Source organism: Leptodactylus fuscus, chromosome 6, assembly GCF_031893055.1.
Source record: "Leptodactylus fuscus isolate aLepFus1 chromosome 6, aLepFus1.hap2, whole genome shotgun sequence".
In the NCBI taxonomy this organism is placed as follows: Eukaryota; Metazoa; Chordata; class Amphibia; order Anura; family Leptodactylidae; genus Leptodactylus; species Leptodactylus fuscus.
The window spans coordinates 123,807,668-123,831,424 of NC_134270.1; the positions used below are offsets into that span (position 1 = coordinate 123,807,668).

Below are 23,757 nucleotides of genomic sequence, written 5' to 3' on the forward strand. Positions count from 1 at the left end.
GTCAGGTGGGTGGTCCAACAGTGCTTGAATCAGTAGAGCAATATTAAAGGATGCAAAGAACGAGTTAGTGAAAGAGGAGGTGATGTATGGTCATCTATAAATGAAGTCTGCAGCTCAAAACTGCAGCGTTATATAGAGTATGAGGCAAAACATGCTTAATGTGATCAAACAGGTTTCACGATCAAGATATCCATGGTTTCATGCGGCCCTGCAGTGTTAAGGAGGCAGGAGACAGAAGTAACTTGTAGGAACTCACAGCTTCTGACATTTTCAGATGGCCGAAATCATGACTGGAACCATGTGGGCTGAAGTAAGGATCAGAGATCAGAGATGTCCCTATTCAGAATCAGCAGGACTTGTTACCTGTCCTTTATGTTTCTTTTCTATTTTGCCAAAGTGTTCTTTTTCTCCTGAATCCAAAATTCACCTACAATACCCAAGCTGTGTGGTGTAGGCCCAACAAAGAGAAGTAGGCCCAACCAGAAGGTCAATGACACCTAGTCAAATCTGTGAGGCCTTGTGACAATTCTCCTCACTTTTACCCTGGCACACATACACTGAGTGACCAAGCGCAAGGGGTGAGGGAGGCTTATATGTAGACTAGCCTTCTGCTAGAACAGTCTCGAAATATATTAAACTATAAACCAACCTTCATTAAGGGTCGGGGTATGAATATTTAGCATGTGCATGCATTGGCATTAACATTTGGATTTGTTTAGAAGACTTTGGATCTTAGATTCAGACTAAGAAAGGGAGAGCTTCTTGAGAAATTATTCATTGTACAAAGGACAACGGAAAAATAATGAATTCTATGTGTCCACGTGTCTAAGCTTCAGAATGACAGCACATAACTAGTATCCCTGTATGCTCCGACGCTCTCAGGATCTGTCTGTACCATAGTCATAACATCTTTCAACACCGAGATTCAAGAGCTCTTGACTTGAGAATCCAGAACATTCTGTGTTAAACAAAATAACAACTTAAGAACTGAGCAAATCACATTAAGTTGTAAGGACACACCCAATGCTTCATAGATGAGTGCCAAGATAAACCTACAGCTACGGTTTCCTGTCACTGACCATCCATATTAGGAGCATTGGATAAACACTTGACTTTCCAGCCATTGCTTTACCAAAGTAATTTATTCACGTAAAGCCTTGATTTTTACATTATGATCAACTAAAAAATATTTCCTACATATCTACATGTATCATTGGTGGTTTCAGCATGTTGCTGGGGAAAGATGGTGGGACATATGGATGCTAGAGATCTAATGATGCCGACAAACTGCTCTATCTTGGCCAGAATTTTTAGATATTGTCAGGTCAGGAAACACAATCTTTGCCCCTTATGAAGACAAGCCCAAACTGACTGCACATGCTCAGTGAGCCACTTCATATTCACATAAAACCTGACAACATAGAATTTTATGAAAAAATTCTGCCTTTAGCTACCACTAGGGAGAGCATAGGAGCTTACAGCATACTGCTTATACATTGAATACAAGAATGAAGTGATACGCAGAAAGCTTTGTTCCAAAAATATACAGGACTGCTGTCTACGATAGCCTGTAGTCTATCAATGGATGTCACGTGGTAGCATGTGCCCAAAGGTGATCCTATATTTTATGGGTGAAGACATACACGACTCTGCAGCAAACTACTGCATGTTTGCCCTGTGTGCCCCCAGTCTAAAGTTCTGGGATTTTATATTGATTGACTGTCATAGGGTAGGTCATGATGTATCATTGATTGATGTAAGAATCCACATAACACAAGGTGGCCTGCAACGGTGAAGTCTTCTCCAGGAGACATAGTAATCTTTCTGGTTCACGTCCTGAAGTTAAATAGGGTTAAACTGCAATATCAGATAAAGTCAAGCTGTGTTGAAGGGGCCGCAGACCCTCACATTTGTAGGTCAATCATACATTAATGGCCTATCCTAAGGTTAAATCATCAACGGAAAAGCTTTTACAGGGGTTATGCCATGAAAAAGTATTTATTTTCTACCCATAAGATAAATTTTCGATTTATGATCGAGGGGTTATGACCACTGAAACTCCAACCGATCCTAAGAACGGGGGATTTCTGTGCGAAAAGTAGCATTTTCCTTCACCCAGCTCATAGAGAGATCATAGGATATTAATAGAAATTATAGTTGACCGAATCCCTAATAAATGAATATTTCTAAACGAATACATGAAGCTAAAAGGATGTTAGTAGAGGATTTTAGAATGATCTAGACTGAAGAGGACCCAGCTCATGAATTTCAATGAGAAGGGTGAAATGCTTCAAGTCCCCTTCATTTGCTGTCAGGTTTCTCCAAAGTGTACAGCTGGGGTTGTAGGAGACAAAGTGTGATAACCTTATTGTTGTAGGACCTTTCTTAGGCCTTGTTCATATCTGTGTCGGTAATCCGTTCGGAGGAGTCCGCATGGGAACCCCCCTGAACGGACTACCATCTGCATTGGCAAGCAGTGTGCAGTGAAAGCACATGGACCCCACAGACTTTAATGGGGTCTGTGTGCTTTCCGTACGATCTCTGCACGGAACATGAGGATAGAAAAGTAGTTCACGATCTACTTTCCTGTCCGCATGATTCGTGCAGAGATCGTGCAGAAAGCACACGGACCCCATTAAAGTCTATGGGGTCCATGTGCTTTCACTGCACACCACTTGCCAATGTGTTCAGTAGTCCATTCAGGGGGGTCCCCATGCAGACTCCCCCGAACAGATTACCGACACAGATGTGAACGAGGCCTAAAATTATTTGCCTAAAGTGGTGTTTTTATAGGAATGAAGCTAAAGTGATCTTTCCTTTTCTGATCATCGTAGACTGTCAAGGGTAAAAGAGATTGAATGATGTTCTCGTGCCTGAAGCTCCCTGCACAAGAGTGTACCAGACAGTTCATATACTGAGTACACACCATTATTGTGTCTCCACTGTCATGGGTGTCTGACTCTGAATAAGGGGATCATTTCGTCAACTGCAAAACTGGTTTTCTGGCAGCAAGATAGAAAAAGCTGCAATAACATTGAGCCTCACCCGTAGCAGTGATAAATCATCACTCCTGGGACATATTGGGGATTCACATACCATGAGAATAAGGTGTGCAGCGATTCACCCCCACCCAAGTACATAATCATTATCTGTATTCACCTGCGTGGAAATGCCATTTCTCAAATTGAAATCATAGGAGGGAATGACAGAGGAAGGTGATGAAGTATAAAAGGAATGGAAGACGTACATTGTTACTGCCGCACCCTGGCTGCACAAATTAGGATTACTGTCACGTCACATCTATAGACTAGGCGGAAAAAACTTTGTATTTGTGGACTTCATATTTGGTGATTTTATAAAGAATCTATTGGACAATTGCATGATAGCAATTTCATTATCTAGTCTAGTTATTTCATTCCCTAGGGTGAAAGCTGTAATAAAATATGGCTACAATATCAGGGCTGCTTAACTCCTTCACTTGTCATATATAGTGACACTATTCTCCGGATAGATTCCTATCTATGTGCATAAGCATGTCACTGAGATAGGAAAAGGGCCATTTCCACATCCTGGAGACAACTGCAAATAAACCGCACAAGTGAGATCAAACAAAGAAAGTTTGTCTTCGATGAGCAGCTTAGCTAGTACTTTGCAGGTGTCTACTATGCAGGTATACAGTATCTGGACTTATATTCAATATCTGGGATATTTTCAAGGATTCTTGAAAGTCCATTAGAAAAAAAAGCAGAAACTTTTTTTTTCTTTTTTACGTCATCCAAAGTAATCGTAGTAGTAAAACCGGCATGAAGAATAAACGTAGATTGTTATCTCACCGTGAAACTGAGTCAGGCTGGCTGGATGTGGTGAGACTTAGCAACGCGTAGTGTAACTGGATAGCACAGGAAAACACTGTATTCATTGCAGTATTCATTATACCAAGTGTGATATATTATGTTACATCATGAATATTCCTTCCTTAAGAAATGCCAACCTTTAGGCTGCGTTCACACTATCCGTTTTGCAGACTAGAAAACAATGGACGTTTTATATCATAGAGTATTTCCGGCCTTTGTGATGACTCCATCACCTATACTGGACTCCATCACCTATACTGGATCTCTGTGCGGACCAATTTTATCATGGATAGATCATGGAAAAGTAGTTAGTTTCAAGGGACCCTTAAACTACCTGTATGGTGCTCATTATTCCATATACTGGTTATACAATGGTCAAAATATGGCGCCAGAATAAGCAAAAAAACCAATAATTGGTGGTTTTGGAAAATTTCGTTCAACTCAGCTCTGCTACATCTAAACATATATACACGTACCAAGGAGATAGGTCCAAGACACTGAAAGGTACCCAATACCTTAATGCCCTTTCATCTGCCTTTGATCTACCATCAAACAAACCTTAGACGGACAGTGCATTGAATAGATGAAAACCTTTAGCAGGTGATATCATTCACCACAATGAATACGTCTCCAAATTCATCATATTTGGCAGTAGTCTGTAACCTGTAAAAACTCCCAGAATGCCACTGACACTCAAGGCTTGCTGAGACCTGTAGTTTTGCAACAGATGTATAGTCCCAGGTTCAGACCACTGCTATTCAGAAACCTTCAGGTTCAAGTTGAATTTGGGTTGCAACAAAAAAGGCATGTCCTATTTGTTAAGGTTTTATTCCCGTTTCTGTGACTACATATCAGTTCCATACATCTCCATGGGGTTGTTTTTTGTAGAAAGTGAATGGATGGCGTATTCTGTAACCTGGATGTTGCAAAATTATCAGTCACAGTCAAGGTATGCTGGGTGTGGTAGTTCTGCGACAGCTGGAGAGCCATGAATTGAAGACCACTGTCCTAAGGAGAAAATGTAGTCGTAAAATAGTGAAGAAACAGGAACATTAGTAATATAGGCATGACAGGAAAAACAGTCTCATAAAAGTTAGATCTCACCCCACCTCCCTTCTATTGTAACAGACTAGGAATGCCCCAGGCATAGTTCAGAAAGGGATGATAGTTACATCTGTTGTTATTATACAGGTGGGCATGACACGCTCGGCAGGTAGACAGACTGGAGATAAATGCTTAGATGGGAAAGGAGGAATGTGCACAATAAACACCCAGAGACCCACCCACTCTCCCCATATAAAGGTGACACAGAACTCAGCTCTTCCATCCTCCTCACATCAAGGTGATACTGCTGTGGTACTGAGTCTCCTGCATCTACATCTACATCGTTGCTGTTTCTCATCGCTAGAAAATGTCCTACTCCAGCAGTTACCAGATTAAATCATCTAGCCAAAAAGTGCAAAGCAGTGGCCTGGGCAGCAGCTATGGAGGATTCAGCAGTGGATCCTTGTCTGGAGTTGGTTTTGGTGGAGGATTGTCATCTCAAAGTGCCAAGATCAGCTACTCCAGCTCTGGCTTTGGTGGGAATGATAGTCTTCTGCTGGGAGGGGAGAAGCAGACCATGCAAAACCTGAATGATCGTCTGGCATCCTACCTGGAAAAAGTGAGAGCTTTGGAATTGGCTAATTCTGAGCTGGAGAAGAAAATTAGAGAATGGTACGAGCAACACAATGCCCTCAACAACACTCAATCCCGAGATTACTCAAAATACTTCCAGATCATCGAAGATCTCAAGAACAAGGCAAGTTATTACCATGTATTGTAGTAAGAATAACCTATAGGTAGTACAGCTCAGAGATATTGAATAGTAATGCATTGTTTGTTCATTGTGATACGTAAAAGTAGAAGGTTTACCAGCAGTCCTATGTAAATCCACAGATAACACATAGTGGTAGCACAAAATAAGCAAAATTTGAGAATAATGTACCTTTGCTACAAATGTAATATGATCTATTCTATGCAGAACGTGAAATGTCTTCCAATATGTCAGATACATTAGAAGGTCAAATTAGGAAGGTTCCCTAAAAACCTGGATAAACACCAATGCCCTGGTTCCCAGGCCACAATTTTCACATTAGATATGGGGATCACACATGGCCAAATCCATACTGTAATCAATGAGTGATCTATCCAAGTATTTGTTAATGGGTGGTGGTCCTAGATCATGGAGACCCCATAAGATTTGACTTCATGAGTTGTATGACTGAAATGTTTATAGATATTGCAACAAGGGTGAAAGCAATGTTGTAGCAATAGGAAGGCAATGCTATTCAGTAGCTATATTGCTGAATTCAACACAATACATTCAAAATGGATATATTTCCATTATTCACATGGAGTTTGTACCCCAGGGCTCTCTATGAATGAGATACTTTCTCTACATGGAGTCTCCTGTCATGTTCAGCTTACACTGAAGAAGAATAAAAACTAGATCCTATAGAAAGCGAACAATAGAAATGTTTGCACACCAGAATCAAAAGGACCAAATGGTAGAAGACAATAGTAGCCATCTGCAACATATGCTTAAGACAAAGACAAAAACATACAAACATTTCCTTATACCCTGCTTATATGAAGCAAAGGCTTGTATATATAGTCCTAATATACAAGCTGATCAAAAGAGTAGTGATGAGGGCCATGATGAGATCTTAAGGACCTTTTACATAGGGGGTTACGGCTGCCCAAATGGGTCAGTGATCATTCGATCAGTTACCATTGGTCCCATGGCTGACAGCACATTGTCTACAGTAAGCAGGCGATGTGCAGCTCACAATGACAGAAACTGAAGAAAATTGTATTAATGTTCATTCATTTGAAAGCCCACAAGATTTACAGCATGTAAATGTAATAAAACAAGCATCAATGGCCTTCCTATAACTATGAGCAAGCTCTCAGCCTATGTAAAAGGACCTATATCCAGGAAAAGTTAATAGCCCTTGGGGAAACTGCATATCTCTTTGTAGTTTCACAAATGTGATCTTGAAATACAAAATAGTATGTACTTTGGATATCCATTTTTTAGAAATTCTTCTTCGTATTCTGTGGTTCCCAGAAATTACCAAGTGATTGCTTTGAGAGGACGAGACATATTGAAGATTTGCACTTTCTTAGCATAAGTTACCAAACTCACTTGTATAGCAATGAATTGGTCTAAGACTAATAGCAATGTCTTCTGGTGGATTGGGATGACACTAACCCTACATACAAATCCATAATGTCAAAAACAATGTTATGGTTACTAATACTAGTTATAGCTCTTCGATGACCTTCACAATGTCCCGTGCCTACAGGTGACAGTAAATTCTATATATTATCTTTAAATGAAGTTCAGCCACTATATAACCAATGTCTTCTGAATTTCTTGAGTCTTGACCTTTATCTAACCCATCAGATTCTTTAGATCTTTTTTTATAATGGTACTCAAAATGTACCTACAATTATATCAATTAGACAAGGAAATAAGGTAATAAAATTAGTCATAAAGATCTAGAAACCCATAAAAAGACTGTTCATGAACAACATCTTTGATTTTATGAGATTACAATTAATATCCAGGAGTCTGAACAAAAACATTTCAGCTACTTAATGGCTTATAAAAACATCAAGTTAACCACATAACGCATCCTTTTCGTCTAACAGATCATCATTGCAAGTACAGACAATGCCCGTGTTGTTCTTCAGATTGACAATGCCAGGCTGGCAGCTGATGACTTCAGAATGAAGTGAGTGTGATAGAAATTATATAATGGATATGGAACATATAGATGTATATAGAAGTTTTCATGTCAGGTCTTGGTCATTACTAACCCTAGTGTAATAGTCACAATATACACCACTTACCTATCCAGTTTCTTCTTAAGTGTACTACCAGTCATTACAGATCACAAGTCATAAGATAACCAAAGTCTTCTTACTAGGCCTGTAGTGGCATATATTATACTCATAACCAGAGTATCATTATCACTAGGTACGAGAATGAGCTGGCTCTACGTCAAAGTGTGGAGACTGATATCAATGGTCTTAGACGTGTGTTGGATGAACTGACCCTCTCAAGATCTGACCTTGAGCTCCAGCTTGAATCCTTGACTGAAGAACTTGCATTCCTCAAGAAGAACCACCAAGAGGTGAGAAACATGCTCACAATGTATATTTGATGAATATTTTATCAATGCAACATAAAACTAAGTCATGTGACTATGTTTCATGAAAATAGGAGATGAATTCCCTTAAGGGTAGCACTGGCCAAGTGAATGTAGAGATGGATGCTGCTCCAGGCGTGGACCTCACCAAATATCTGAATGAAATGAGAACAGAGTATGAAGTTCTTGCTGAAAAGAATCGCAAGGATGCTGAGGAATGGTTCTTGAAGAGGGTAAAACTCATTTGATTTTTTTTTTCTTTCACAAAAACAGAAGATTGAAAAAGATAAAATTGTCCATTAAGTCTTCCCTTATAATACTTTTACTTTTTTTTATTTTTGTCTTTAGATACATATATGTTAATCCCTATCATGTTTTAATGTTTTCAAACCACATCTGCCAAAACATCTGCCAAGCATCTGCTATTCTATTCTATATTCTATTCTATATTCTATTCTATTCTATATTCTATTCTATATTCTATTCTATTCTAATATATTCTATATTCTATATTTTATTCTAATCTATTCTATTCTATATTCTATATTTTATTTTATCTATTCTATTCTATATTCTATTCAATTCCATATTCTTTTCGATTCTATTCTATATTCTATTCTATTCTACATTCTATTCTATATTTTTTGCCACTACAACTTTTTCATACATCTAAAATGCATTTCTTTTATTATTACAGAGCAGTGAATTGAAAAAGGAAATTTCCATTGGGGCACAAGAAGTCCAGACAAGCCGGTCAGAGATTACAGATCTTAAGCGCACACTACAAAGTCTTGAAATTGAACTTCAGGCTCAACTCTCAATGGTATATTAATACAAACCATGTCATAGCAGTTATTGTTGTTGTTTAGATTTTATATATTTAGTAAGATCCATTCTATCATTTCTTCTACCTTAGAAAAACTCTCTGGAAGGAACATTAGCAGAGACAGAAGGGCGCTACTGCGTTCAACTTAGTCAGCTCCAAGTCCAGATCAGCAGCGTTGAAGAACAGTTACATCAGGTCAGAGGTGATATGGAAAGACAGAAAGCAGAGTACGTAAGGCTTTTGGACATCAAGACCAGACTAGAAATGGAGATTGAGACCTATAGACGCCTGCTGGAAGGAGAACTCGGGTAAGATTTGTCTCTTAAAGGGGACATTAGATATAAGGGCATTTTAAACCTATCACAGAAGAATCTGGTCGAAATCAGTGGTGGTCTTTTTTTCTTGCACAGGCTTCAGTTTTGGTGACAACGTTATAAAAAGCATGTCATTTTTGTGTTCCAGGTCCTTCACTGTACAGCAGACCAAGTCACAAACATCATCAGTTGACTCCAAAAAAGGTCAGTCTCATTTTCAGAAGAAAACTGGTCTTTATTAACATACATACTATAGGGGAGGCCATGTGACTTTTATAAGGTCCTGTTTCATCCCTTTAACTATTGATTGACCAGAACCTGTGAAACATTCATCTCTCTAGAGGAACTGCATTGTTAGATAACCCTGTCCACTTCAAGAATTGACCAAAGGGTTATGGAATAGGGCTCCTGAAAAAAAATTAATACTGCACTTTGGTTCTATCGGCAACAAGGCCAGATGATAAAAAAAGAAAAAAAAACTAAAAAAAAACAACGGGGCAGATTTTCTAAACCCTTATATCACTTTTGTGGCATAAAAAAAGTTGCCAGACTCAAGCTGCCAGACAAATAGTCACAAGTACTGTTTTTACTCCACATTCACCACTTTTCCAAAAAGAGGAGCAATTGGTCTTTCCATATTCATCATCATTTATGCTTGCGCTTCATCATAAATTAAGCTAATCCTTCACTGGCACAGGGATCATCAAGACCGGTGTACAATATACTGGTCTTGGCGACATTTTAACTATAGATTATGTCTATGACTAGCCATTACTCAAGCATTACATGGTAGTACGAAGTTCAACACCTCTGCCAAAGTTATGATGGCGTAGTCGTAAAATACACTAATGTAAAGACATACTTTCTTTTGGCACAATATATTGATGTATGGATACCAAGAATAGAGAGAGAGAGAGATGTTTAACATGTCTAGCGAGCTCTGACAAGTACTTTCAGAAATTTCACAAATTTGGTTATTGAAAATTTTCATCATTTTTGCTAAATATTGACTTCCAAAAAATGTAAATAGTAGCCTATAGCTCTTGGTGACCCTCCAAATTGATGTTGGCCTGGCAGGTGAGATGGCTGCCAGTCAAATGCTTGGCTTACAGCTATCTCTACCAACTTGGCTTGACATCATACATATTTATTTCAGTGAAAAGAGGGGAATAAGCCACTGCGAGATATTTCTATGGGAACATAGGTATAGGTTGACCAAAATCCAAAATGTTGGATCTTTCATTTCTCCAACATCTGATAGTCAGGGAATTGTAAGGCTGCCTTCGTGCACATTAGGCGATTTTCATCTACTGTGTATGACCAGTCTATGGCTTGGATTGCTTAGAGTCTTTGGACTACTAACAAAATATTGTTATGTTATATTATTAAAATCATCTTTATGAGGACTTTGTTTTGTTCTGGTTTTTGTATGTATGATATGAAACTAATATTTGTTATTATCAAATATTTTAGACCCTACCAAAACAAGGAAAGTGAAAACAATTGTTGAAGAGGTCGTTGATGGAAGAGTGGTTTCCACCCAAGTCCAGGAAGTTGAAGAGAAGATGAATTAATGGGACAGTTGGATGATAGCACAGACACAACCTTCTAAAATGTACAAAAATGATCATTTCAGCTTATTTACAATTACATCGGTTGTAGGTTCAATGTTAGTTAGTTATTGCCAGGACGATTGGGCCCCAATACAAAAATTGTATATGGTCCATTGATGTTCATAGTCCATTTCTAGTACTGGTTTGGTAAATGTCCAGGTGCTACTGGTTCCTATGCGCTCTCTTAGTTAAGCTGCAGGTGATAGCACTGAATGTAACGCATATGTTGTGATCTGCTTACATAGAAGTATCAATTGCTAACACAGTAATGCAATGTATTGTTATTGAGGGCTTTTTCCATGCTTGCCATTTGGCCTCACCCATATAAGCTATTAATCTGAAATGAAAAATGGAAATACTTGGAAAGTTAACGATCAATGGAAGATGTAAGTGACTTGGAACATGAAGATAATGTGTCTGTTATCATTTAACTTAATAAAGCATTATAGAAACTTCTGGGTGAATTTATTTGAGGAAATAAAGTCGTACATGAACCCTATTAACTTTTACAGCATAGTAGCATAGTCTGTAAAACTAAAAAGCTTTTGAACCACTCTCTATTGATATCTATCTATCTATCTATCCAGTATAAAAAAAAATTGGAGTCAGCACTCCAAAAATAGAAAAAGTAAAGGATTTTATTAGCCCAAGGTGCAACTTTCAGTCCACTCAGGACCTTTTTCAAGCAGTGCTACATCTGTTTGTAGATGTCTGTCTTTTTCATGTCTCTATCTATCTATCTATCTATCTATCTATCTATCTATCTATCTATCTATCTCCTATCTATCTATCTATCTATCATCTGTCCTATCTATCTATCTATCTATCTATCTATCTATCTATCTATCTATCCATCCATCCATCCATCCATCCATCCATCCATCTATCTACCTGCCAAGGGCTCCTGAGGTCACATTTTCCAGCTAGTAACCATTGATTTGAATTCCTATTTTCCTAACATTTGCACTGTGAAAACTTGAAGCCATTGTCATATTTCAAGTGCTTGTGATGACGATGTTGATGTTCTTGAGAGCTACTTAGAAACATGTTTACACAGGTAACTTACACTAAGAGATGAGCTCAATGTAAAGGCAGGGAAGGAGAAAGAACAGATTTGAAGGGTCTTAAGCTATGACACATCCTTATGTGACACAACTGAGCTGTTGAAATTGTATTAGTAATGTCTGAGATTGTTCTAATGTGGAACGGAAAGCCCTTAGGGGTAGTGGCTTTGACTTGTAAGGATCCAAGCTCTTTCTTAGTTTTGATTTATGAGAGATATAAAATAAGAATCCATTTATTGACTTTGGAGCTATTGCGGGTAGAAAAAAGTTTATTAAATCTATGGCCCCCATCATGGTGATGTCAATTATCACCTAAGCCAATTTATTAAGAAATTGCCTTTGTGACCAATTCGCTAACTTTTGTCATTGGTTTAATCATTTTCAGTATAAGCAGGATCAATATATAATGATAGGAGAGACAAGGGATATCTTGAAGATTCTGGACATCAATACAAAATTTGTTGGAGGATTCCCGAAATCCACTTATCATGTGTCATTTATGATACTCTTATCCTCTTACCTGAGGTCCCTTTGGATCTTTTCTGGGTCTTGGTATGACTGTTGCTTGTGCACTGGCAACATATTTCACAGTGCCATCACTTATTTCAATCTGTGTCTTCAGTCGAGTTCACAATTTTATCAGAGGTGGAGACAAACATAGGGGTCAATTTCATACAAAGGACAAGTAACCTATTAGAATATTTGGAGTTTGGGAGGAAACCCATACAATCACACAGAGAACATGCAAACTCCATGCAAATGTTGTCCTTGATTTATTTTGAAGCGAGGACCCCAGTGCTAACCACTGAACCAATATAAAATATTCACTCATGATCAGGTTTACCTCCAAAACATCATACCTATGTGTTAAGAAATTACAAACAAAATGAAATATATTCTTATTATTGATGTTATAAACTTTCATCTTCACCTAGCAGCAACAAAATCAAAAGCCTACATTAGAAAGCTGGAAAAGGAGAGTAAACAGGATGGCACTGCTAAATATACGGATGTGAGTCCTGGTGAGCTGGAGGTATATATGAGGAATAAAACCTTTTGTATTGAGAGCCGTGGGGGTGCTCAACAACCAGAAATAGAGCACTGCATTCTATGGCTTGAGAAAGCGCACATAGCTGCGCGAAACGGCTGTTGCCTTTTGCCTTTGCATGCTGTTCTTCCCTCCCTGCACTTATTGCTTTTAGATATGTATTGCCTCAAATAAAGAAGTTTTTTTACAAAGACGAGCCTCGATGTGGGTGAGTGCCCTTCCAATTTTTCTACTATTTTGTTATTGCTACATTAGAAAGCGTTCACCTACAGTGACTCAGAACATACTCACATAGGGATGAGTGACGAGAAGGAATTAACTCAGATCTAAAGATAATAGGGCTCCAGGGTGTGACTTCTAGTAACAGCACTATTTATGGGTATATTATTGTGTGAGCCATATTCTACGGGTGATGAAACAAGAATAGTGATACATAGTAGGATGCAAACAGCGAACATGATGAAAGTCAGATCATCACACAAGCTATGGATCTTATTATATGGGAATATTCCGGATAATGGGGAAGATTTATCAGTTTATGCCACATACTGTAAATAGCGTAAAATAGTTTATTGTAACAGATATCATTTTGTATCTTCCATGCCACTTTCATCAAAGGGAAAGCAGCATGGGAGTTGTGCTACATTTAAAGTCATTTACATCAAATGATGCGCTGCAAGGACAATCTGTTTGTCACTGCAAGTATAGCACTTAACATTGGTTGCAAAGCGCATACACTTTAACCATACACCTCCTTTTAACCACTATAGTTAATAATAAGGTGGCACACCAGTAAGTTTATCAAATGCTTCATGCAGGTACAATGTGTTACTGTACCCAGCAGTTGTGAAGCAATAATATAGGTGCCATTGTCTCTGGAAACACTGCCCAGTTGTAGTTGATGAGGAGCCATTAAATGGGATTCTTGCTGTAGGATACAGCTGAGCAACTTCTTTGTTGTATGGCTCCTCTTATCCAGGCTCATTAGCTATAAAACTGCATAGCATCACTTCGCCTTATACTCATGAAATGAGGGAGGGGAGTGAAAACCACTCCATGCTCTGGTGAAGACTGGGGCAGGAAACAGACCAGAGAGAAGAATCCAGAAGAGGCGGATGGCCCTGCTTGGTGTTGAAACTGGGTCTACACAAACGGGGTGGATCTAGCATCTGGCCTTGTGTTTCTGGACTTTGGCTTCTGACACTGGAAACATTGACCCATTGGACTGTGAAAGCCATATATTGTCATTGTTCATAATTGCTGCTCACATGTCGATGATGGGGTGTACCTGTCCCCAGACAGACATATTCAAGGAAAGGCCAAAAGTTTCTGACATATGGCAATATAAAGTTGGAACAGCTTTCCTAGAGAAATAATGGTGGCTAAGAATCCTCAATCAAGGTTGAGTGCGTGCCATCAGTTGGCAACAAACAGAGTAGAATCCTCTGAGTGGTACACGGGCAACTGCGCTACCGTCAGCTTGGCCATGTGTGCGAACTTCCAGATAACTGGGCATATATTCTTGTTTTCTGGACACACATTCCATTATGGATGACACCTTGGTGTGAAAGATGAAGTAGATGGAGAAACAGTTGGTGATGATGATGATAATGATAACCATGCACTAGTTATGGATTTGGCCTTCTTATAAGGAAGATTATGGGGAGAAGGAGTAGGATGGTCTTGCTCACTTACCCTTCCATTGCCACTGCTAATACTGTTTTGCCGCTCTGTTTTGCCCCCCCCCCCCCCCTCATATTTCTTCATAATCTTTGGACCAATTCCCTGCCATCAGGCTTGCTAACAATACAGTTACTTTGGAGGAGGAGGAGTCCAACGGAGACTGGGCCCCCATTTGCTAGAGTCCCAAAGTGGTTGCATGATATATCTCTATGGAAGGTATGCAACTAGGGATAACAGTAGCCATATTACAGACTATATGCATCCAGATAGCTATCTATGCAAATTTTTTCCATATATAGTGAGAAGGTGACAGGCAGAGTGCTGGAATCACACTATATCTCCCTCAGGTTTTTAACTTATGTGTGATCCAGTGCATGTCTTGAGTAGGCCTTACCCCTTGTTGTGAGTCCTTCGCTCATTACTGGGCCAGAAAAAGGCTGCAGATCCTGCACTTCAGTGCAGATCCAGGGAGTGAAAGGAGGTGTATGGCTCTGTCCTGTAATCCTGATTCTAGTGAGGAAAAGTTGTGCTTGTTTTGTTTGTGTGGCTGATAGTAAGCCACACGTATAGTTAGTTAGGTTATCTATTCGGTTTAGTTAGTCGCTCGGACAAGCAGGATTTTATTTTGTTTTTGCCTGAAGTTAAGGCTGTATTTTATTTTGCTCTTTTTGTGCCTGAAGTGAAGTTTTATAAATTTTTCTGTTTTGTTTTTTCTAAATAAACCAGTTTGCTGCATATTTATTGTCCCAGTCTTTACTGTTTGGTTCCTCCCCACTGCTTCTACCAAGCTAACTTCCCACAATATATAATAGAGTAATTTGGAGAATGCTCCATTCTACGTGTGAATGTAAAATGTTTGTATTATGCACATTGCTAACATTACTATATATACATTTTGATCTGGGAATTTACAGAGCAGTCATATATTTAATGCAAGAGACAAGATTACAAAAAGTTATACTGCAAAGAAAGTTAAAATAAACGTAAAACATATAATAATAGTTATGCTGAGTGTATGTGTCAGCTGTTCTTGTAATAGAATGTCAGAAAGTGAGAGCAGGTGTGAGAGTGGGGTTAGTACAGGTGTGAGAGTGGGGTTAGTGCTCTCCCCTCTGTAGATCCAATGCCTGTTTTTAAAGGCTGAAGTGTCTTATTTTTATGAAACCTTATTCCACATATGGTCAAACATAACAATGATCCTCTCATAGTTTCTGGATCATTCCTTAAATAAACATATATTTAATTTGGTTACTTATGTAATACCAACATATTCTGCAGCGCTTTACAGACATTGTCCCAGATAGGGCTCACAATCCATGACTGTGTCTTTGGAGTGGAGTATCTGGGGGAAATCCATGCAAACAAGTGGAGAACATACAAACTCCTTGCAGTTGTCCAAAATGGGACAAAATTGTTGGCACCTTTTCAAAATGTTGAGTAATTAACTTTGTTTCAAGCATGTGATTCTCATTCCAACTCACCTGTGGCAAGTAACAGGTGTGGGCAGTATAAAAATAATACCTGCAACCAGATAAAAAGGAGAACAGTTGACTCAATCTTTTCATTGTGTGTGGCACACTAATCATGGAGAACAGAAATTGGATAAATGAACCGTCTGAGGACTGGAAAACAAAAATTGTTCTTTGTCCATGATGCGCAATAATCAAGAAGTTCACAACCTGTGGTACTGTAGCTAATCTTCCTGGATGAGTATACCCCCAAGTATAATGATGGGAGGGCTAGGAGAAGTGAGGGAACATAAAAAACACTGTTACTTACCTCTCCTGGGCTCCTGAAGGCTTCAGGCCTACTTATGTGATGTCATGTGAGCGGGCTTGCGTCTTTATGCTTCACAGCGCAAGACCAGCTCAAGTGACGACTCTTCCATCATTGAAGATGGCAGGCATCAGTAAGGAGTGTGCTGGAGCCCAGTAGAGGTAAGTAACAGTGGTTTTTTTTATGTTTTTATCCTCCCCTGGGGTAGGACAACTACATATTACAGAGCTTACTATTTAACACTTGAACAACTACATTTCTCTTGTTGCTTTGGGTTATTATTGACCCTTTACTGGTGGAAATACCAGATGGTTACTGTGTGACTGCATTGTACATGAAACTCCCATTTTTAGTCAGGAGATCAGGGGCGCATTGAATGAATTAATAGTTGTGTCCATAAAGGTGTTTCATGTTTTTCATACTGAAGCCCGGTCTACAGGATAGTCATCAGTATCTAATGGGGGGTCTAACAACTGGTCCGCACACAGATTAGCTGATGTGTTTGAGCAGTAGAAGTTATACTGAGCCAGAATCACCGCAGTTCCCAATAGAAGCAGAGCTGCAGAATGACAGCGTCACCATATACAGTGGACAGTGGCAGAAGAAGGCTATGTCTACTGTATAGCATTGGCACCCAGGAAGGCTGCTCTGCTTCCAACTTTCTTCATTGCTATAGCTTCGAGCACCTTGAGGCAACCAGGTTAGCTGGGTAGGGGTGTTAAGGGGACAAAATAGTTTAATTCAGGTGACCTTAACCTATCTATCTGGGTTGGTATGCTGGGATCTGGTGATAGACCTTTGAGGTGTGCAACTCTAAGATGTAGGTTTAGGACCAAAAAGAAATTCTAAAGTTCCAATCTAAACTGCAGTCCTGGCTGGGGGTAACCAGACCATTCGTTTCAAAGAAGAGTGAGAAAGTGCTTCTGCCATAAGGTAAAGGGAGTCGTTTTTGAAGGGTAAAATTGCCACACCAGAGTCTGGGAGTCGATGCCTGAGCGTGAAGAGGAGGACAATGTCAGATATGACGTAGAGATAGTCCAACAGTGATTGACAGAGGTAGATGTGCCTAACTGTAGGAGAGGTGAAGTGACTTCAGACCAGTTACAACGTTACTGACAAGTGGAGGTGACTCAGACATGAATACATGAATTTGAGCTGTTTTTATAATACTGAGCTGCTGTGATAGAGACTGTCCTAGACTGAGTTAGTGATGAAGAAGACTTCTACATGCCATCCATGAGTGAGGAAATCAATTCAACACCACTGAGCCAGAAGAAATATAAAAGATATATAAAAGGGGTGCACCACCTCACCAACCCACCTCATTTACTAATTGTCTTTGCATTACAGACTTTGAGGCATTTATGCATTTGACTGCTTTGCACGCAACTCTATACATACCATTATCTCACTATCACAAGTCAACTTTCTAGACTTAATGATTTTTGTAGTATGAGGAGCCCAAGGCTATACAATGATAGATGAGGAGACCTATGAAAATGACAAGAATCTGCCTCTCCCCATTGTATCTTAAAGGCCGACTTTTCAGATTCAATAATTGCATACATATGAATTATTATATTATTTTGAGAGTAGTACATACTTCTCATAGAAACTATGTCTTCATCTACATAAAATGGGCAGTATGGTGGCTCAATGGTGAGCAGTGTTACGTGGCTGTATGGAGGCCTTAGGTTAAGGCCTCACGTTGCGGAAATGCTGCTTTTTTTGTTGCAGATTTTGTTGCGGTTTTTGGAGCCAAGGTGAGGAGTGGATTGAGCAGAAGGTAGAAGTATAAGAATTTCCTATATATATACTCCTATACTATATATAATCTTATATATATATATATATATATATATATATATATATATATATATATATACAGTCCTATGAAAAAGTTTGGGCAGCCCTATTAATCTTAATCATTTTTTGTTCTAAATATTTTGGTGTTTGCAACAGCCATTTCAGTTTGATATATCTAATAACTGATGGACACAGTAATATTTCAGGATTGAAATGAGGTTTATTGTACTAACAGAAAATGTGCAATATGCATTAAACCAAAATTTGACCGGTGCAAAAGTATGGGCATCCTTATCATTTTATTGATTTGAATTCCCCTAACTACTTTTTACTGACTTACTGAAGCACAAAATTGGTTTTGTAACCTCAGTGAGCTTTGAACTTCATAACCAGGTGTATCCAATCATGAGAAAAGGTATTTAAGGTGGCCAATTGCAAGTTGTTCTCCTATTTGAATCTCCTCTGAAGAGTGGCATCATGGGCTACTCAAAACAACTCTCAAATGATCTGAAAACAAAGATTGTTCAACATAGTTGTTCAGGGGAAGGATACAAAACGTTGTCTCAGAGATTTAACCTGTCAGTTTCCACTGTGAGGAACATAGTAAGGAAATGGAAGACCACAGGGACAGTTCTTGTTAAGCCCAGAAGTGGCAGGCCAAGAAAAATATCAGAAAGGCAGAGAAGAAGAATGGTGAGAACAGTCAAGGACAATCCACAGACCACCTCCAAAGAGCTGCAGCATCATCTTGCTGCAGATGGTGTCACTGTGCATCGGTCAACTATACAGCGCACTTTGCACAAATAGAAGCTGTATGGGAGAGTGATGAGAAAGAAGCCGTTTCTGCACGTACGCCACAAATAGAGTTGCCTGAGGTATGAAAAAGCACATTTGGACAAGGCAGCTTCATTTTGGAAACAAAAATTGAGTTGTTTGGTTATAAAAAAAAAGGCGTTATGCATGGCGTCCAAAAAGAAACAGCATTCCAAGAAAAACACATGCTACCCACTGTAAAATTTGGTGGAGGTTCCATCATGCTTTGGGGCTGTGTGGCCAATGCCGGCATCGGGAATCTTGTTAAAGTTGAGAGTCGCATGGATTCCACTCAGTATCAGCAGATTCTTGAGAATAATGTTCAAGAATCAGTGACGAAGTTGAAGTTACGCCGGGGATGGATATTTCAGCAAGACAATGATCCAAAACACCGCTCCAAATCCTCAGGCATTCATGCAGAGGAACAATTACAATGTTCTGGAATGGCCATCCCAGTCCCCAGACCTGAATATCATTGAACATCTGTGGGATGATTTGAAGTGGGCTGTCCATGCTCGGCGACCATCTAACTTAACTGAACTTGAATTGTTTGTCCAAAATACCTTTATCCAGGATCCAGGAACTGATTAAAAGCTACAGGAAGCGACTAGAGGCCGTTATCTTTGCAAAAGGAGGATGTACTAAATATTAATGTCACTTTTCTGTTGAGGTGCCCATACTTTTGCACCGCTCAAATTTTGGTTTAATGCATATTGCGCATTTTCTGTTAGTACAATAAACCTCATTTCAATCCTGAAATATTACTGTGTCCATCAGTTATTAGATATATCAAACTGAAATGACTGTTATAAACACCAAAATATTTAGAACTAAAAATGATTAAGATTAATAGGGGTGCCCAAACTTTTTCATAGGACTGTATATATACTCCTACTCCTATATATACTCCTAGTATATCTTCTCTTCTCAGCTTATGTGTGTCTACGTCTGTAATATATTACTGTGTATTATCCTGTACCTGTATTACTATGCTGCTGTAACATACATAAATTTCCCCACTGTGGGACTATTAAAGGATTATCTTATCTTATCTTATATTTCTCATTCCTTTAAGTCACTCTTGGCTTTGGCTCAAAAAAACGCAACACAATCTGAAACAAAAAAAAACTGCGTTTCTGCAGTGTGGGGCCTCAGCCTTAAGTGGTTTGTATTTTTGCTCCAGGCTACTTGCAACACTTCCTACAAAAACATACTTAAGTTGGAGGGGGGCCACACGGTGGCTCAGTGGTTAGCACTGCAGCCTTGCAGCGCTGGAGTCCTGCTGTTCAAATAGAAACGTGACATTGAAAGCTCCAATGATTTTGGGACAAGTGACTGGTGACACAAGGACTCTATAAGAGGTTCTGCCTCCACTTTCCATGCCATACAGAACTGAAGGTTATGGGCAGGCTCCTCCTTTATCAAATCTGCCATCAGATTGGAAAAAATGCATGTATTTTATCTTGGCTCCCTATTCTGTCTAGAAGCCAATAAAGCGGAAAGCAGACATTGTAGGCCAAGCTCATATTGGTCCAAGTAGTGCAACGTACCAATCATATAAAGTAGAGACTTCTGGTATGTCAAATGAATATGTGTACAAGTACATATCTGTTCAAGGTTGGAAAAATTGACCTTCAGGTAGTATGCCAGATCCATTACTTTGTACTGCCCCCTACTGCTTTAACATGTGTCAGTACCAATAAGTAAACCACAGACCATTGTACATAAGTTCACCTGTCAGCGAAGACAATTATCCCATATGGCTTTATTGTAAGAGGACGGCTTTGTAACCGATCTGTTCTTACCCTAGAGAGTATATAATACGTGCAAATATTTCCACACCTCAGTTAGTACACAGTCGTATAACAACCTATAATTACATACAAAAAGGACTCATAAAACTTACTATTAGCTTATTCTGCTTGTGTAAGGTGGAAGGGTGTTATTATATGTGACAAAGGATTCCTGCTGCTGCTTAGCTTCATTTTTAGGATGTCTGTCTTTAACAACCTGCATGTACAATAGTGTGCAAAAGTCTTATGCAAATGTGGAAAAAATGCTGCAAAGTAAGAATGCTTTATTTTCAATTAACAACATTAATAGCAGCAATTCTTCTAGGTATAATTGGAGACATCAGACACACAGTGATGTGGAGATCAGGGCTCTGAGGGGGACATATCGTTCGCATTAGATGGGGGTCCCACTGGTTTCTTCCATTGAAGCCGACGGCACTGCTGAACATCTTCTGTATACATAGGACTTTAAGCAGCATGTGTTTTTTGGCTGCGGCTCGCTACATGGGGCCTTAGCCTAAATCAGAAACAGTGTTTAGACAAAGTCTCGCCAAGGTTCAAGAGGTCCATAAAAAAATGGAAATCAACTTCTAGTGATGCCCTTTTCTTTGTGCTTTTTATCATTTGCACCGTGAGCATTACGGTAATAATCCTTGAAGACATTGCACAGACACGTGACCAACTCTAGATGTTAAGTTCATGAAATTTAAAACCTTTATTGCACAAACTGGACATTTATTTCCAAACCTGAACGTCAGGGTAGAGAGCAACAGGTGGTAACAAGCTCAATCGGAAGTTCTTGGAATCATACAACTGGCACTTTTCTACAGGCATGTATCAACTATTGAAATAAGTCACTCAGTATTCTTCACATACAGTATATAGTACATACACCAAAGTAACACAGTATAGCGGCATAGTTCAAAGCTACAAAGCTATGAAGCAACTACTAGCAAAGTGGCAACCTCTACACCCCAACTCTACCCCAAAGAGCAACAACAATCCTTGACTCTTCTAAAGTTTATCAATAACAAGCCAGAGATTAAATAAACTACATGCTCTTTGAATTTTACATTTGGCAAGACATAATGAAAAAAATACATCTGGTCCCTGGAAGGTCCTAAAATTAAGTAAATGCAAACTCAGGTGAACAACAACACAGGACAATTTATACAAGTGTCATTATTTAACAAATAGGCACAAATGCAGAAGTAGTGTGTGAAAAAAGGAAATACACCCTTCTACTTCCATAAGATTTAAGTAAGAGTAAGGCCCGGTTCACATCTGCATTCGGTATTCCATTCGTGTAGTCAGCATGGGGACACATCGACAAGCAGTGAATAATGAAAGCACATGGACCCCATAGACTATAATGGGGTCCGTGTGTTTTCCGTGCGGTGTCCGCACGAGTCATGCAGAGAGGAAAGTAGTTCACGAAGTACTTTTCTCTCCACATGTTCCGTGCGGACACCGCACAGAAAATACATGAACCCCATTATAGTCTATGGGGTCCGTGTGCTTTCATAAGCTCACCGCTTGTCAATGCGTTTGGTATTCCGTTCGGGGGAGCCCATGCGGATTCCCTGAATGCAGATGTGAACCAGGCCTAAGAGCCAGGTACTGCTAATGAATTGATCATCAGCAAGTGTGGCCCTCTCTATAAAAAGCACACACACAACGCAAATGAGGGAAAACATTGGCTATGATCCTAGAGTAACAATTGTTGTTGCCCGTGAATCTGGCTGGGCTACAAAGCCATTTGCAAAGAATTTGAAGTCCATGTTTCTACAATGAGAAGGATTATTTAGAAGTGGACTACATTGATGACAGTTGTTGATCTTCCCAGTGGTGAACATCCCATAATTGCTTGGTATCTGACTACGGCGTCCCTTTAATAGTCAGAATAAAGAGGCCACTACACTAGTTTTGAACCATGACTGCTTCAGAAAGTTTTCTTTGCCCAGTGGGAACTGGGTGACAGTCCCTCCCTATAATAGCGCCAACTCGGTGACAGTACCTTTCTATAATAACCCTTAAGTACTATCATGGTGTCTATCATACAACAATACCATAACATATCATTATGATAGACACCATGATAGTACTTAAGGGATAATCCTATAATAATAATTCTTAGCATCAGCACAGGCTCTACCAGCCATGCTCCCAATGTTCAGAAATGAATAGTGTATTCTAGCGATATGCCATCAAGGTTATATGCCACAGGATCTCTAAATCACCACAGCCATGATTCATTTGAGTGGCATTCATGATCATGACTTGCATTTCAAGATCACTTATGACTTGCATTTTATTGTTCTTATTCAGTCCCTGAACTGTAAAATTGTCACCATTTTGTTGATGGAGGGTCAGTGTCTCCTTTATAGCCATGGACACACTGTCATCCATTGTCGTAGTGCCCTAGACTGTTCCGAGATAGATGCATTGTCATTGGTCATAGTCCCATAGTCTACATAGTGGATTGCACATAGTGGGGGAAAAACAAGGGTTTGTAGTTCATAGTCTGATAGTCATGAGATCACAGTGTAAAGGTATTTTGTGGTAAACAATATATCATGATAACTGTCTGTAACTTTTTTATGTAAGTTTGTGGTTTGTAGAAAAGATTTACAGCAACAAAAATAACAAGTTTTCAGAAATTTCAGTTTTGTGCACTTGTAATGTCTTCATTTTAAAGAAGCCATTCCCAAGTGTCATCTACAGTGCCTCAAGCCTTTAGATGGTGCAAACATAAAGGGAAGCCAAAGGCAATCAATTTGGGGAAATACTTTCAAAGAAAAAAAAAGAATTTCCCCACCCTTTTTAACAGACACATAATATTACACAATTCCCTGAAGGGATTTTAGAATTTTTTATGAGAAAGGACATTTGGGGTAGGCTTAGAAACAGGTGTTGACTGGAGAGGTTTCTTTTTCTAACGCCCATTAAAGGCTATATATACATAGAA

At 39.2% G+C, this 23,757-nt stretch overlaps 1 protein-coding gene across 1 annotated transcript; it reads left to right on the forward strand.

Annotated features, from left to right (window-relative positions):
* The first annotated feature begins 5,153 nt into the window (after window positions 1–5,153).
* On the forward strand, window positions 5,154–11,244 carry LOC142208580 (keratin, type I cytoskeletal 12-like). The gene is made up of 8 exons (XM_075277184.1): window positions 5,154–5,655; window positions 7,554–7,636; window positions 7,882–8,038; window positions 8,128–8,286; window positions 8,751–8,876; window positions 8,970–9,187; window positions 9,342–9,397; window positions 10,667–11,244. The coding sequence occupies exons 1-8, from the start codon at window positions 5,266–5,268 to the stop codon at window positions 10,765–10,767; spliced, it is 1,290 nt and encodes a 429-aa protein (XP_075133285.1). The 5' UTR covers window positions 5,154–5,265; the 3' UTR covers window positions 10,768–11,244.
* The last annotated feature ends 12,513 nt before the right edge of the window (window positions 11,245–23,757 follow it).